The sequence below is a fragment of the Xiphias gladius genome, chromosome 15, assembly GCF_016859285.1.
Source record: "Xiphias gladius isolate SHS-SW01 ecotype Sanya breed wild chromosome 15, ASM1685928v1, whole genome shotgun sequence".
Lineage (NCBI taxonomy): Eukaryota > Metazoa > Chordata > Actinopteri > Istiophoriformes > Xiphiidae > Xiphias > Xiphias gladius.
In genome coordinates this window covers 17,519,722-17,534,405 of record NC_053414.1, presented here as the reverse complement: position 1 = coordinate 17,534,405, position 14,684 = coordinate 17,519,722, and the positions used below count along the sequence as shown (strand labels likewise).

The window sequence follows — 14,684 nt, the reverse complement described above, 5'->3', positions numbered from 1 at the left end:
CGATTGCATCCCGCACTCTGCTTTCTCCTCTATGTGAACGACACAGAGACTGTGACTACCTGTTTCCCTTCATGAACCAAATTCCCTCCCCAGTTTCGTTTTGGCTTGCCGTCCATCTTTCCTCCTTTTGAGTCTCACTTCTTTTCGCTGCCTTTAAAAGGAGGTTTGATTCTTTACCCTAGTTTTCTCCTTTTTCTCCTTGGCTGTCATTTCTATTAATCTCTCATTTCCCTCAAAAAATACCTCCCTCCCTCTCTCCCTTCACCCTGTCTGCCCTACAGGACTAGATGTGCCAGGAGGTCAGATTTCATTGCAGCCTTTGACATTTTCATCTCTCTCTTCTCTCCCTCTCTGTCTCTCTCTCTCTCCACTGGGAGTGGTATGATGGGGTTCTGCAGGAAGAGAGTCCTAATGGAGCCATAGCCTTCATTACATTACCTCTGGACAGCCACAGCCAAACATACACCCACATATGGCCACACCTGTCTTCCACTGCATGAAGCCGAATGTTTAGCCGACTGGGGTTTCATTGCGTAGAGTTATACAGGGTGTATGTACATACACACACCCAAAAAGACTCACACATACAGCATTCTATAGCTGCATTTAGTAGAGCTGTTAAAGCACTTGCTTGGTTTTTTAAGTGCTTTCACAGAAACCCGTGAATGACCACAAGTCATCCACTCCAGACAGTTACTAAATGCCATTAAGAATTAATCATTGGTTCTTGTGAAGTACCTGCTTGGTACTGCGTTGTTGTGTATTGTAGGCATGATTCAGCAAGATACTGTATGTCTGTCCTTTACACTGTTCTACTCTCTATATACCATCAACATGATCAGAAACACTTGATTGTCACTTAATATCATGTCATAAAGTCCTAAAAAGTTGTAGTTAAAAGCAAAACCCACTGTGTGACATTTGGTGTTAGTATACAGTCTTATGTACTCTACACTATCAGTTAATCTATCAATTTTTTTGACGAATCAATTCTGTTAATCTCTAAAATATCATAAAATTGTTAAAATACCTGTTACAAGTTCCCACAGTCAGACGTGAGATTATAGATCCTGATCAACAGAACACAAATCGGTATCAGTAACTACATTCGCTAGTTCCAGCTTCCCAGATGTGAGGACTTGCTGCTTTTCTTTGAAATGTATTGAATATTTTTGGGTTTTGGAATATGTTACCTACATGCAAAAGCTCACATTTGAGAAGCTGAAACAACAGAAAGTCTGGTATATCTTAGTAACTTAAATCTTTAATTGATTATCGAAACACTTGTATTTTTGCCCAGTGACTAGTCAAATAATTGACAAATCATCTCAGCACTAGTGTTATCTTCTTTGTGTTGTTCTGAACCAAATCTACTGTAGTCTGCAAAGTTGATCAGAAGACTTGACACAGAGATATTCATATTCCACTAAACTCACCTTGAGGAGTGGCCATATTAGGTATGGTACTCAGCCCTCCAAATACCGACACCAGCCAGTGCACCAGCTCTGATGCAACAGAGCTGGCCAGTAAAGCAACAGTCATATGACATTATCTATGGGCTTCATATGAGTTTCCGCACTGTGTAATGGTGATATGGTTTTGAGAAACGCACTGGTATTCCTGTCCCAGATCCAAATGGGGCATCGGCATGTCTATATTTGGGCACAAGCAAAGTCCCGACACTCCTGTGCCCTGCATTGGGCTTCTTGGTCATCATGGTACCTCATAACTAGTTGGGGTGACCTAGTTATATCTGACACCATCTTATGCTTGCCTGTCTTCCCCTGATGGATGTTTTCAGGGCAGAGATAGCATCATTTGACGAGTCATAGCTCGTCATCATCATCATCAACATCACCACCATCATCATCATCATCATGCTTGTCTTGTTTTGATGAAAGACTGTTCGTGAAAAGAGCACAGGAAAAGTCAGAAAGTGACAATGAAAACTTTGTGTTAAGGAGAAAGTGAGGGTATATCATGCACAGAGATGAACTGATTGATGTTGACGAACTGACTGCATGAACTGGCCACAGCTGCAGGATATAAAGAATATAAGCTAGACTGCTGAAAAAACCCTCAAGCCAGGGAGGATATAGAATTATTGTATTGTCCTAAGATGTAGCCTTTGCTAGACACAAAGGCAGGTGTTTTTGGCTCGGGGGCAGTGGGAGGCATTTAGATGTTAATTATTCATCATGGCCTTATAACTGTGTTTCCTGTTACAGAGAAACAGAAAAGAGAGAGAGGAGGAGGCTGTTGTCATTGATCAATGGACTTCTCAGAAGCTCAGCTCAAACACCTTTGTGTAAATGTGCTCTCTCTCTCTCTCTCTCCAGCTCCTCCTTAACCTTCCTCACATCCCCCTCTGTCTCTGCTGACTCTCTCATCATGTTTGAGTTGGATAAGTGAAGGATTTCTCACTTGGAAACACATCAAGGCCTTTCACTGTTTTTGTTTTTGAGAATAGCATGGCTCATAGCACTGCACATAGACAGACAGGTACACACACACACACACACACACACACACACACACACACACACACACACACACACACACACACACACACACACACAATCTGGTCTTCTGCCAGAAGAACACCAGACTGCTTTTGCCACACACTGAGGAAGATGCTGTGATGCAACTTTGAACTCCTGCAGTTGGGGGATCAGAATGCAGTTTGCCTTGTAAAACCACCTTAGGGCCATTTTTTTTCGCTCCGGCCCATTATATCTAAATTTAGGATTTGTGTTACTTGTGTAATGTAACACTTAGGTCTAACATTTAAAATGTTTTCTGCACACCAACTTAAACTCATCATGTTTGGTTACAGCCCAAATTAGAACTGAAAAGTGTTACTGCTAATTAAATGTTTGTACTACTCACATCAGTTTTATTTGGTCTCTGAAAAATTCTCTCTCTCTCTCTCTCTCTCAGTGTTATATTACGTGTGTGTGTGTCTGACCAATTGTCTGCCTGGTTATTTGTCTTTCTGTCTGACAGAGACTGACAGGATCACTCAGCATTCCTGGTACGACTGTGTGCTGCATCGAATTTTAGGTCACACGCTTCATTATTCATTATACTTTCAACTTGGAGGTTAAATCAGTTTCTGCTTCAATACCCTTTGTCATCTGAGGCTGGATGAGATAAGCCACCAAAGTGAAATGCATCGTCCCAACATTTTAGTAATAACAAGCACAAGAACAACACAAAAGTTGTTTGTCCGTGTCCCCTAACGACATACAACAGGGACGGCTGTTGCTCTCAATGTGTGGTCTGGAGAATAATCAGATTTAAGACACAAATGACCATTTGGACCATTTGCTTGCATGTTCATACTATCTGATTTTTTTAGTTAATTCAGCTTTGTCTCATATCCAGACACAGTATGCTCAAAAGTATGTCAGTTTGGGGTCTTTTGGCAAAAACTCCTACATCTTTTTATTCACTCGCAAAACCAGATTAGTTACTAATTTGGCCAATTAATGTCTCCATTGGTAGCTGAGTACTTTTGATGTACTATTAAGCCTGTATGCACAGCTACCAGATTGTATGGCTTAGATATTTGCCTCAGTGTTCCAATGCATTACAGGCTTCTTCAGACTGTTCTCACCCTGAGAACAGTCCCTCAGGAATATTGACGTTCCTCATAAATTACATCATCTGCAGCGGGATTGCACTTTTGCTGGAATATGGTTGTCTATTTTCCAGTGGGATCAGAGCCTCTCTCTCATCTCATTAACAGGAATGGCAAACTGACGTCATGTGTTCCCAAGGGACTTTGGCAGCACTTCAAAGAGGAAGAGAGGGAAAGCCGTAAATTAGTGTGACGGCCATTTCCAAGGCAGTGGGTATCATGCCAACACTGTATCACAGAGATGCAGTGGATATTGGTGATGGTTGCAGGCGTTGTAATGTAGATATAACACCTTATAAACCTGCCGTCACTTGCAGGAAGGGAATAATGAATTTAGGGATGTAATCGGTTGCTTACTCTGCAGCAGAGGGTTTCTATCTAGAAACTTTTTGAGTGCTGCTAGTTTGCTTTGAAAAAAAAGTTGAAGGCTGTGGCCTAATGTAGCAAAAAGCGAGGCTGCAAGCAATCAGTTAATGTGGTACTGGTGTCTGCCTGTAGGGCTGTTGCTTTTCTGTATATAGAAATGGGAAGTGTTGTTAATATGGCAGCAACACGGGAGGACGAATAGAGCAAGTCATGTTACTGGTAAATCAGCTAAGTCACAAATCGGATGTATCCATTTGTATGTGCACATGTCTGTTGGTGTGTGGACATGGTACTGCTCCAATCCCAACAAGGTGTGATCGTCTTGACTTTCTGTCCCTCCAGTTGTCTTTCTCTCGGGGCATATCATGTGACTATATCAAGGTTATAGGTCCCATCTACACTCAATCTCTCTTTTCCCTCGCTGCTCATTTCATCCCCCTCTCCCACCCGCCCGTGTCTAATTTTCATTACTCCCTGTGTTTGGGTGTGGTCTGATCTGGATTCTTAACCGCCTGCTTTGTCCACTTCCTATTAAATTTGACTCTTTGTGATTTGGTTTGTGAGAAATCGAAAGACGGGGAGGGAGAGGGGGAGAGCATGTGTGTTGTGGACTTTATGGCTCTGACCTTTCTTAAGTAGTAAAAGAGGCTGCAAAATGACTTGACATTTAAATCATATCTGCGAGCCAATTCACTATTGTCTCTGATCTGGATTTTGATCATTTTGTCTCTGAGCAAGGCAGACGTTATTTTAAGACTAGCAGTTTAGGCATTAACAATATTTTCACTGGCCAGTGTACAGTATGGCATGTCATTTATTTAAGTAAAAAAAAAGTTTTTTTTGAAAAACAAATGGAAGCATTTGTTCTTATTCCTGTATGGCATTTGTTGAGCTTTTTTGGTAGATTTATGAAGCCCACATGTGTGTCAAATATCTCACTCCTGCAGTGAAAACCATGTAAAGTTACTTTTACTGAAATTCACCACATACATTAACAGCCTCTCCGATGGAGAACATAACACTTGTATCATAACCTCCATGTTTACCTATTGGAATTTGCAGATACATCTTGTGAAATCAGACAGGTAGTAAAACTGTAGTGTTGATTTTTCTCATGTTGAAGTCATGTGGTGCAGGGTTTAGCTGCAGTTTACAGTCGATATCTCGAAAGGAAAGGCTGAGCAGCGTGTGTGTGTGTGTGTGTGTGTGTGTGTGTGTGTGTGTGTGTGTGTGTGTGTGTGTGTGTGTGTGTGTGTGTGCGTGCATATTCTGAGCTTCAGTGTGGGCACTGAAGACTTCCTTCTGTTGTCTAGAGTATAGGTTGTACAAAAATATTATTTCAGTTTTCTGGATGTGTTGTCTTTATTATGAAGCCATTGTTTGAAATGAAAGAAAGGTAAAGTGTGTGGCATTTACCATGACTGACTGTGATAGGCTAGAAACATACCCAAACATATTTTTCTTTTCCTTAAAGGAATTATACCACTCTCATGTGTGTTCAGTAAGCATAGAGCTTAGTAGCTTAGCATAAAGATGGGAAGCAGAAGGAAATACTTAACCTAGCTCTCTCTAAAAGCTTGAAAAGTACACCTACCAGCATCTCTTGTGATCACAAAGTAACCACAGTATTTCATTTGTTTAATTCGTACACAAACTAGAATTTAAAAATAATGAATTTTGGTTTTATGGGGAGTGGAAACTATTATTTCAAACACCGGCATCTCTGTAATACAACATTTATCAACACAAGAAGTTAAATTACTTATGGAGACCTGAACTTTCTTGGGAAAAGAATGTATTGATTTTGCTTTTCAGCAGAGAAGACAGAGAAGCGGTGTGTTTGTTTTCTGTGCAGGAGTTTTCGTGGCCAGCATCTAGTGGCCCTTAGAGGAACCCACTCAGTGATGCACCTGCACCTAAAGTGTGTAAAGCAGCTGGGTCTCTTTGGTTTTAGCCTTTCAGTCATCTCTGTATCTGCCTCTAGTCCAGTGGCTATTGGTGAAGTAGACGGGAATTAGGCCTTATGCTTTGTTACTGCACAGGCAGACTTTTCAGCCATTAACTTACCAGGTTAACATAAGCAGAATACATCACTTAAACCAAACAGATGTAAGCACTAATGAAAACAAGCATTTTTCGATGAGGAGCGGTTGGGACATGGTTGAAAATTGTTGTCATAAAAAGTGTATGAGCTTCTGGAAATCTAAATGAGTCATCTGAAACAGAGAGATCCTTCCTCCATTAAATCTCAGATGCATTATCTGTTGCCAGACTCACTGGCATAACGCCACTAGTCAGCACTGTAGCTCCATTAGCAGGCAGACAAATCATAAACGACGACAACAACAACAACAACAGCACAGCCAAAACAACCATACCAGTAATGGCAAAAGCAAATAAGATATTGGCCTTCACGAGCAGAGAGAGAAGTTTAAGAAAGAAACCAGTGGTTTTGTATGTTTCAGCTCATTTACTACAAGTTATGCACTTTACTTTATATGTTCCAAAAATATTATAGATTCAATTAATTCATTTTTCTCACTTTCCACTTTCGATTTTAGTTCATGTCAGTATGATATGAAAATAAACTTAGAGAGACAAGCAAGTTGTGTATAGGCAACCTATTACAGTGAACATTTATTTCTTCATCTATTGTAAAAGTTACAGTTGTTTTGCTTGATAATTTAGTTGAGAGCAAGCACTGTTTTAAAACTCTTCCTTATTGGTACCTTTATATGCTTTTGGGAATTTTCACTTTTGCATTCTCAACATACTGCATGTTGTTCGAAATCAAACCTGAAAAAGACAAAGAATAAACATGAACATTTTGAAACTATTCTCGTATCCAAACATGTAAAAGTGTGTGTATATGTGCATGTGACAAAACACTTGTACACACACCAAACCTGCATACACATCCACTCATGATTTTGAAGCACATGAACAGGCACGTGCAGGGAGGATACGTGTGCTGATCTCTGCGTCTCTCATATCTGCCTGTCATAGAGTCCTAATGGGCCATATAAAAGCCTTTGGATCTATAAAATGGAAAGCAAATCCTCCCCATCTAGGAGATCCACCAAACCCAGAGAAACAAGAACTCATATCACTTTGCTTTGGAGCCTCCCCAAATGTAATCTGACTCCAAAATGGACACACATACAAACACAGACACGCAAACGCACACACACACACACACACACACACACACACACTTCCTCAGTTTACAAAGTATTCTCCTAATCCTCATTATCTTGCATGAATGATGGAAGGGATCATTAGAGGTCATTGATCAGCTTTTGCTGATGTATGTACACTGAAAAATTCATAGTATTAGTAAAGACATACTGTGCACACACTCACACAACTGTAACAATATTACTGTGATAATACACTGTTTCAGGATCAACTATCATGCTGATCAATGCTCTTATAGATTTTGTCTGTTAAATCTGAAACTTTAGAAGTCAGGCAATGCAGTAGCTGTTGCTGTTAGATGTTTATATTCATTTGCATTTTGCAATGTACTGTTTGTTATGAGGAGGGTTTTCTTTGTGTTATAGTTTTTTCATGACTTCAGAAGATGGATGAGTTCTATAATATGCACAGTTAAACCATTCCTAGGAAGCCAGATACAAAAAACAAAAGACCACCTCAAAAATGTCACGTAATGACTAGCACTAAAAGTGGGACATAAAGACATGACATGGGCTCATGGAAATAGAAAAAACTGGTACAGTCATTGCAAAGCTGAGACAAAAGTCATTCTGAGATTCTGTTTAAGTTGTGTTTTTTTAGCACACTCAAACTATAGCTTACTTTTGAAGTGCTGTTGGAAAGCTGCTTTTATGCTTTTTTGCTTGGTAACGAACTGTGAGTTGGCCCTAATTGTAAAGAAAGGAAATTTTTACAGTAATTATTACCGTGTTAATATTCTGTTATTTCTTCTATTAATTGTGCTAAAAAAAAGATCCATAGCTGTTGCCTTAAATGTCCCATATTGTAGAAAGTGAGATTTCCATGTCTTTTTTGACTATGAAGCAGGTCTACATGCAATATACATACTGTGAAGGTATCAAAACACTCAATCCAGAGAGAAATGCACACAGCCCATATACAGAAACTGTGCCTTAAATGAGCCATCAAAATTTCTGTAACTTTATGATATCACAAACAAACAGTCTCCACTCTCAGCCAGTCCCCCAGTATAACTCACTGGGACCTACCGTCCAACCTTGAAGGATTTGGTTTCTGCGAGTGTTTACCTGAAATTGGCTAGATTTGTATTTGTTATTTTGCTTTTTGATCGACTGTTATTAGTGTTTTGTTCGGCATCTCCAATGATCATTTCAGCTTTTGATCTTTTTGACACTATTCTTCTACCAGTCGTTGGATTACTTTTATCTAGTTTTCTGTTTTATCAGTCATGTTGTTTTATGAGTTACACTCTTACTGAAAACCATCTATTATTATGGTTGTGCGTGTGGACTGCAAACCTGCGTACTCGCAGTTAAGGGATGATATCCACCACCTGCTTGTAGGCTTTGTCTGCTTGTAGGCTTTGTCGCTGCCACCCACCTCCCTGATGACCCCGATGGTCTTGGATTCTGTGGCCATGCACGCTCCCCTGGCTGGTTCTGTCCGCCCCAAGGTTCATTTCATCACTGACTCACCATCACCATTTGCATTTACCAGTGAGTCTTACCAAGCTACCTTATTAGGCTACAATCCTTTACCTGTGTTTGGCCTAACCGTGCGTCAGTCAGAAAACGGTCACGCAAAACGCCCCGTTCTCGCTAGAGCTCCAGAGAGAAGAGAGGAGATGTAAATCTACTTTTGTACATAAAATCACAAAAATATCTTATGGATATCAAAACGTTAAATAAAACACTGCAAAGTGTGAAATATGGGACCTTTTAAAAAGAGAAAAACTTATTCTCTGTTTCACCAGCAGAGAGTGCTAGAGGAGCAGTGCACATACACAGAAAGGTTTATTCCCTCCAACAGCAGCATCATCATGGAACTGAATGAAGTACTCAGGCTGAATGCACCAGGCAAGAACATTTTAGACAGCTCTACAGTGTGGGGTGATTCAGCAGATTTCTACCATTCATGAGTAGCAGCAGAAAAGATGTTGCTGATGCTGTTGTTGACTGTGACCCTGGAAACATAGTATCAGGCAAAATTTGTGAACAGACATAAAGGTGTGAGATAGTGTCCCTGGTGCTTGAATTTAACCCCATACATTTGAAGCATTGACAGAGAGAGACCATGACATCCATCTGCTGCTGGTGGACACACACAGAAACACACACTCTCAAACACACATGAACGCTGTCAAATCATATTAAATCATCCACCAGTACTGAGGGTGCAGTGCAGTTGAGATTCTGGCCAACTTGCTTTCTCCCCATGCAGCTGGAAGCCTGTAACTCGTAGGTGATTGGGATCCACTATTCTGTGCTCACTGGTCCCCTTCTGGACCAAGACGGGGGACCCTTCTCCTTCCCTTCTTTTCAAAGCCTGTACCCAACTTCATCACGCCCCCCCCCCTCCCCTCTTCCTCTTCATTTCAGCTGCCCATCATTTATTGTTATGATTTATTTCATCATAACAATAGATTACCATAACAATTATCATAGCAATAAATAAATATTTATATGCTTGTTACCTCACCTGTATTATACCTCACTTTACCCTTTCCCCAATGTTTATTTAAACTGCTTCAGAGATTTCTGCCTTTCTGTCCTTCTAAAACCACAATGTGTTGAGTTTTTAGGTGCTTATTGCTTCTTCAAAATTGTTGTGATGGTATAAGTTTTTGCTTGGGGGCAACAAAACTGGACCAATTCTAAACAAAATGGCTTTATTTAATGGCTTAACCTTATTTCCCCTATTTTCTTCTGCTCACAATGTCTAATCCACCCCATCTCCCCTCCTCACCCATTTACCTCTCCTTCTCCTCATGTGTCCCTCTTTCCCTCAGGATATCAGGATAGAACGCACAGCGGTAGGGAGAGTAGCTGTGGCTGTACCAGTCAGCTGCCTGTTGGCATGCAGCCTCCTTAAACCCCTTACACAATAAACACTTTCCTGTGACTGTAGCTCACACACACACATAAACACACACAAATGTGTTTTGTAGCCACATCTGTTCACATGGAGTAGGGTTTTCATGTACATCTGGACTGGATCATTTCCTCTCTCTCTCTCTGTGTGTGTGTGTGTGTGTGTGTGTGTGTGTGTGTGCGTGCGTGCGTGCGTGTGTGAGAGTGTGAGAGTGTGTTAGTGGGTAGGTCTTACCCTTTTCATTCACCAACCCTTTTTGGTCATCATCTCCTGTGCTCTCTCATGTTTGTACATATGCAAGTGAATTTCATTTTCAGCTTGCAAATATGGATGTGTGGACCTCTGTGTGTGTGTGTGTGTGTGTGTGTGTGTGTGTGTGTGTGTGTTTTTTGTGAGAATATGAACATCCAGTAGCTGTTTCCTGGCTTGATTTGGAGCGACAAAGGCTGACTCCTGATCTTATGCAAGACAGAAGAACAGAAAACGGAAAATAATGGACATAATCTCAAAAAATTCTGAAAATTTTCCCAAATTTTTTTTTAATGGGATTTAGCACATTGTTCATGCAGCATGATGTTTAATTACTTTCTAAAGGCACTTCTTGCATTTTAGGCAAGGATGTGTGAAAGTTAAAAAAGTGAAACTCCACCACCCTGTAAAACATTTTTTTTGAGACAGAGAGAGGTAGAAAAGTGAGGTCATGGCCCACGCTGCAGCTCACCTGAAGAAAGCTCGTGAGCTTGAGCAACACCCAGAATACAGAGCTCTGCAGAAAGCCAGGGAGAGGAGGAGACGGCAGCGTGAAAGAGCCGAGCGAAAGCGGCAGGTAAAACAAAATCATATTCACAAATTTGCATTATGTATCATTCTTACTACCATTTTGATTTCAACAACACATGCTCTTTTGGACTTAAGAGTATACTGTAAGTGTTGGTGCTAGGACAGTGTGTATGAGAGTGGGTTGTGGGGGGTTGCGCAGATGTGGATGTAGTTGACTGTGCATGGTGCTGCAGCTGCTGTCCTGCTGTCCTCTCAGATGATTTATCATTTAGTGTGAGGGAGATGAATGATGGTGGAATAGATGGCAGATTTGGGAAAGGCTCAAGCTCAGACTGAGGTCACACGCTGGTGGTACCGGACCATTTATGCAGCAAACCTTTGGTGATATTTGAAATAGAGTTCATGGAAAATAAAAAAAGAAAGTAGAGTCCATTATTTTCTAATATTTGAACACAGTGCATTATCACTCTGATATTATAAAAATTTACCAAATGGAAAAAAAATGAAAATAGTCTTTAATATAGTCATAATTTTTTTTAAAGCTGACTTGTTCTCAGCTAACCTGTGATTAAGCTAGTTCAACAAATGGTTAAACTGGTGAATTAGACTAAATAATTTGATTTGTTTCTGTGGTTACCTGGAGTTTAACCTTAACCACTAATTTATAAAGGTGGTTTAACTGTTGAATGGAACCAAGTTTGAGGTGTTATGACATACACTTTTAACTGACACCTGCCAACAAATCAGAAATTGGTACCACTGTCTGATAAGGCACCATGTACAAAGGCTTTATAAGCTGTAATTAATGGCTTTATTAATAGTTAAAAATCATTAACTAATGCGTTACGGATCAGTTATAGGCAATTATTAACAACACCTTTTGGATTGCCAAGTTTTTGCTACCTCTTAAATTCATTAGTGAGACCCCTGCAAGCCATCAAGTCTGCAGTTAAAATTGTTAGTAAGTCATTAAGAAAGGGCACTATGTTTCTCATTTTCCAATAAAGTCATGATTGTATGCAGTATTAATAGTTAGTAAGCCATTAATAAATGGTAATGGGTTTTTCAATTTGTAATAAGCCATCAATTTAGTCAGTAACATATAAATGTAAAAGCATTAATAAATTATTTATCTAGTTATACAGCCATTGATTATGGCTTATAAACCCCTTGCCACACCTTATGGTGACATCAGAAAATGGTACCCAGAAATTTGTGTATGTTCTTGTATTTTCTTGTATGTAAACAAAACTACACCTAAGTAGAAAATGAATAATCTCCTCAAAACGTTTGTGAGTATAGTAGTTCCTCTTAGAGAAAAAATGACCCATGACTATATGAAGTGGCCTAATTTGCAATAAAAGATATTGCCACACACTCTAGTCACTCTATTTAAATAATACCTGTGTCTGAATGCACTTGTCCTCATCATATTGATACTGTGTGTCTATATTTGGTCTTTTAATCTAGTGGTAAAAAAATAAAAAAATAAAGAACATACCAGTGGTCATTGGTGTACACTTGAATGTAGCTGCTGATGACAATCCAGTGTATAATCCATATCCTTCATTACATGACCGTCTGCAGGTCAATCTACACAAATCCTGTACAGAAACACAGATTACAGCTGGTTTTCAATCAGTCCAGTCTCTGTTTGTGCAGTGTGCTGGGCCGAGAGATGAATGAGACAGCGAAAGCAGAAGTGACTAAAAACAAAACTGCAACATAGACACAAGCACACACCCACATAATTCAGACATACTGTACATACAAGAAAACACCATGCAAATGCACTTAAAATCAGTGCTTGTCCCGCGCACAAATTAGTCATTGTCCCTTAACTGTGGAGCACAGAGTCGTCTTTGGATATTTGTTTTAACAGTCGGTTTTCAGCGCTGTTTTGATGTGCATTTGTGATTACAATCTGAAGACTCGTACAAACATGCAATCATGGCCATACCATTGCTCAGATGAATTCCTATTCACACAGGTAAAATTTACATGTTTTCTGATCCATGTCTACATGTCATGACATTCTCTACCAACCCCAATTGATGAATAAAGGATTCTGTGTAAGGCTGTAAGTTAGTGAAATTTGATCTAAGTACTGTGTTCTTGTATCACTCCATCATGAGCCTTGGCGTTCCTGGGGAGCACCGCAAGCCACACAGTCTTCGGCCCGACTGAGACCCAGCTGTCATGCAGCCCAACCTGGAAACACACAGCATGGGGTTGATGACTGGGTAGAATAGAGGGTCTGGAGAGGTAAAAATAGCCAAGGCGGGGAGACGGTAAGGGTTAAATGTTTATTGCTGCAGTTGTTATCCTACAGAGAGAGGGGAGAGGTGGAGGAAGAGTGGGCAAGACTGGGCCTCGGCTAGAGCCAGCTCACATACTAAGACAGAGCCAGAGGTGTATGAAGCTAAGAAGTTTTGGCTGGTAAGGGATAAGAGGGCACAGAGAGGGGATAGAGTGGTGGTAATGGTGAAGTTTGTGAGATTTGGTGTGACATTTATTACATTGGACAGACAGCGTGAACAGATTTAATGGTTTGTAAGATCGCCTGATGCAGCCAAACGTCAGGAGGTGAGCTGGAGAGGCTTTTATCTAAGGACGCGAAGCGAGAAACTACAAGCACTGGACCTTGGTGGACCAGACAAAACCATACAGTCCTGAAGTGAGAGGGGAAAGCCCCCAGTTTTCAGATATAGCTGAGAAATTCTTAACAAATTTGGTTGGTAACCATGGGCAATGCAGCAACATGTAAGGCCTGTGGATCACATAGATCTTTAAAGACCACCAGGAGTGACAGCGATTTAAACCAATACACTGACTACTATGGAGCTGCTGACTCTGGATCTGAAGTTGATGATTCACTGGTAAGAGGTGGAGATGGGACATGATTGTGGTGTTATGACTTTTGTAGTTTGTAGTTTGTTACATGATGCTGCACTAATGAAGTGTTGTCTTCAAGAAAACGTGTTACTCTCTTTGCTGTTGGTGTGTCTGTGTTTGTTTGTCTGTGTGTGTGTGTGTGTGTGTGTGTGTGTGTGTGTGTGTGTGTGTGTGTGTGTGTGTGTGTGTGTGTGTGTGTGTGTGTGGTGACATCTCGTGAGGGGTTTTACCCTTGACCCTACACAGGGGTGTGGCCTCATCCCAGACATATGGGGAGTTAGATTGTGCTGACCCTACAAGTTAACACCCAGATGTGTCTGACTGACATGTTTCTTTCTTGACCCCACTAAATAGAGGTTAAAACCTTGTCAACACTCTCAAATCAATACACCTTTTGCAAAAGTTTTGTGACATTCACGTACTATAGCACAATGGAATTAAGAGAACAAGTCTGATCATCAGAAAATTCACCGACAGCTTTTTTGATTATTAATTACTCATTTAAATGATTATTCAAGCAAAAATGCCAAGAATTCCCTTCTTTCATTTTGTTGTCAGTTGTGACGATTTTCTCATTTTCTTGGTTTACTGTGATATTAAACAGAGTATCTTTTGGGTTTTGAGTGTTGTTCAGACAAAACAAGCATTTTAGTGACATTAACTTGAGCTTTTGGGTATTTCTTTTTTAATTTCTGACACGTTTCAGACCAAATGAATGACTGATATGTTTGCAGTATGCAAATAAAAAGCACAATACACAAATGTTTTTTATTAGTAGTATTATGTTTTACCTTCAAGATATATGTTTAAAATGATTTAATTTAATTTAACATATAGAATTTGGTGTTGGCCTTAAAAATCCCATATACCACATTGGGCTCTAAACTCTCAATCTTTGCTGGAAACATATTTCTGCTTACTGTTGGGAGTT

At 40.2% G+C, this 14,684-nt stretch overlaps 1 protein-coding gene across 1 annotated transcript in view; it reads left to right on the top strand.

The window, feature by feature from the left end:
• The first annotated feature begins 10,778 nt into the window (after positions 1 to 10,778).
• The window catches only part of ank2a (ankyrin 2a, neuronal), a 59,061-nt gene continuing 55,155 nt past the window's right edge, over positions 10,779 to 14,684 (top strand). Inside the window, exon 1 of the mRNA XM_040146887.1 lies at positions 10,779 to 10,904. Within this exon, the coding sequence (XP_040002821.1) occupies positions 10,779 to 10,904 (126 nt within the window). The remainder of the gene's footprint in view (positions 10,905 to 14,684) is intronic.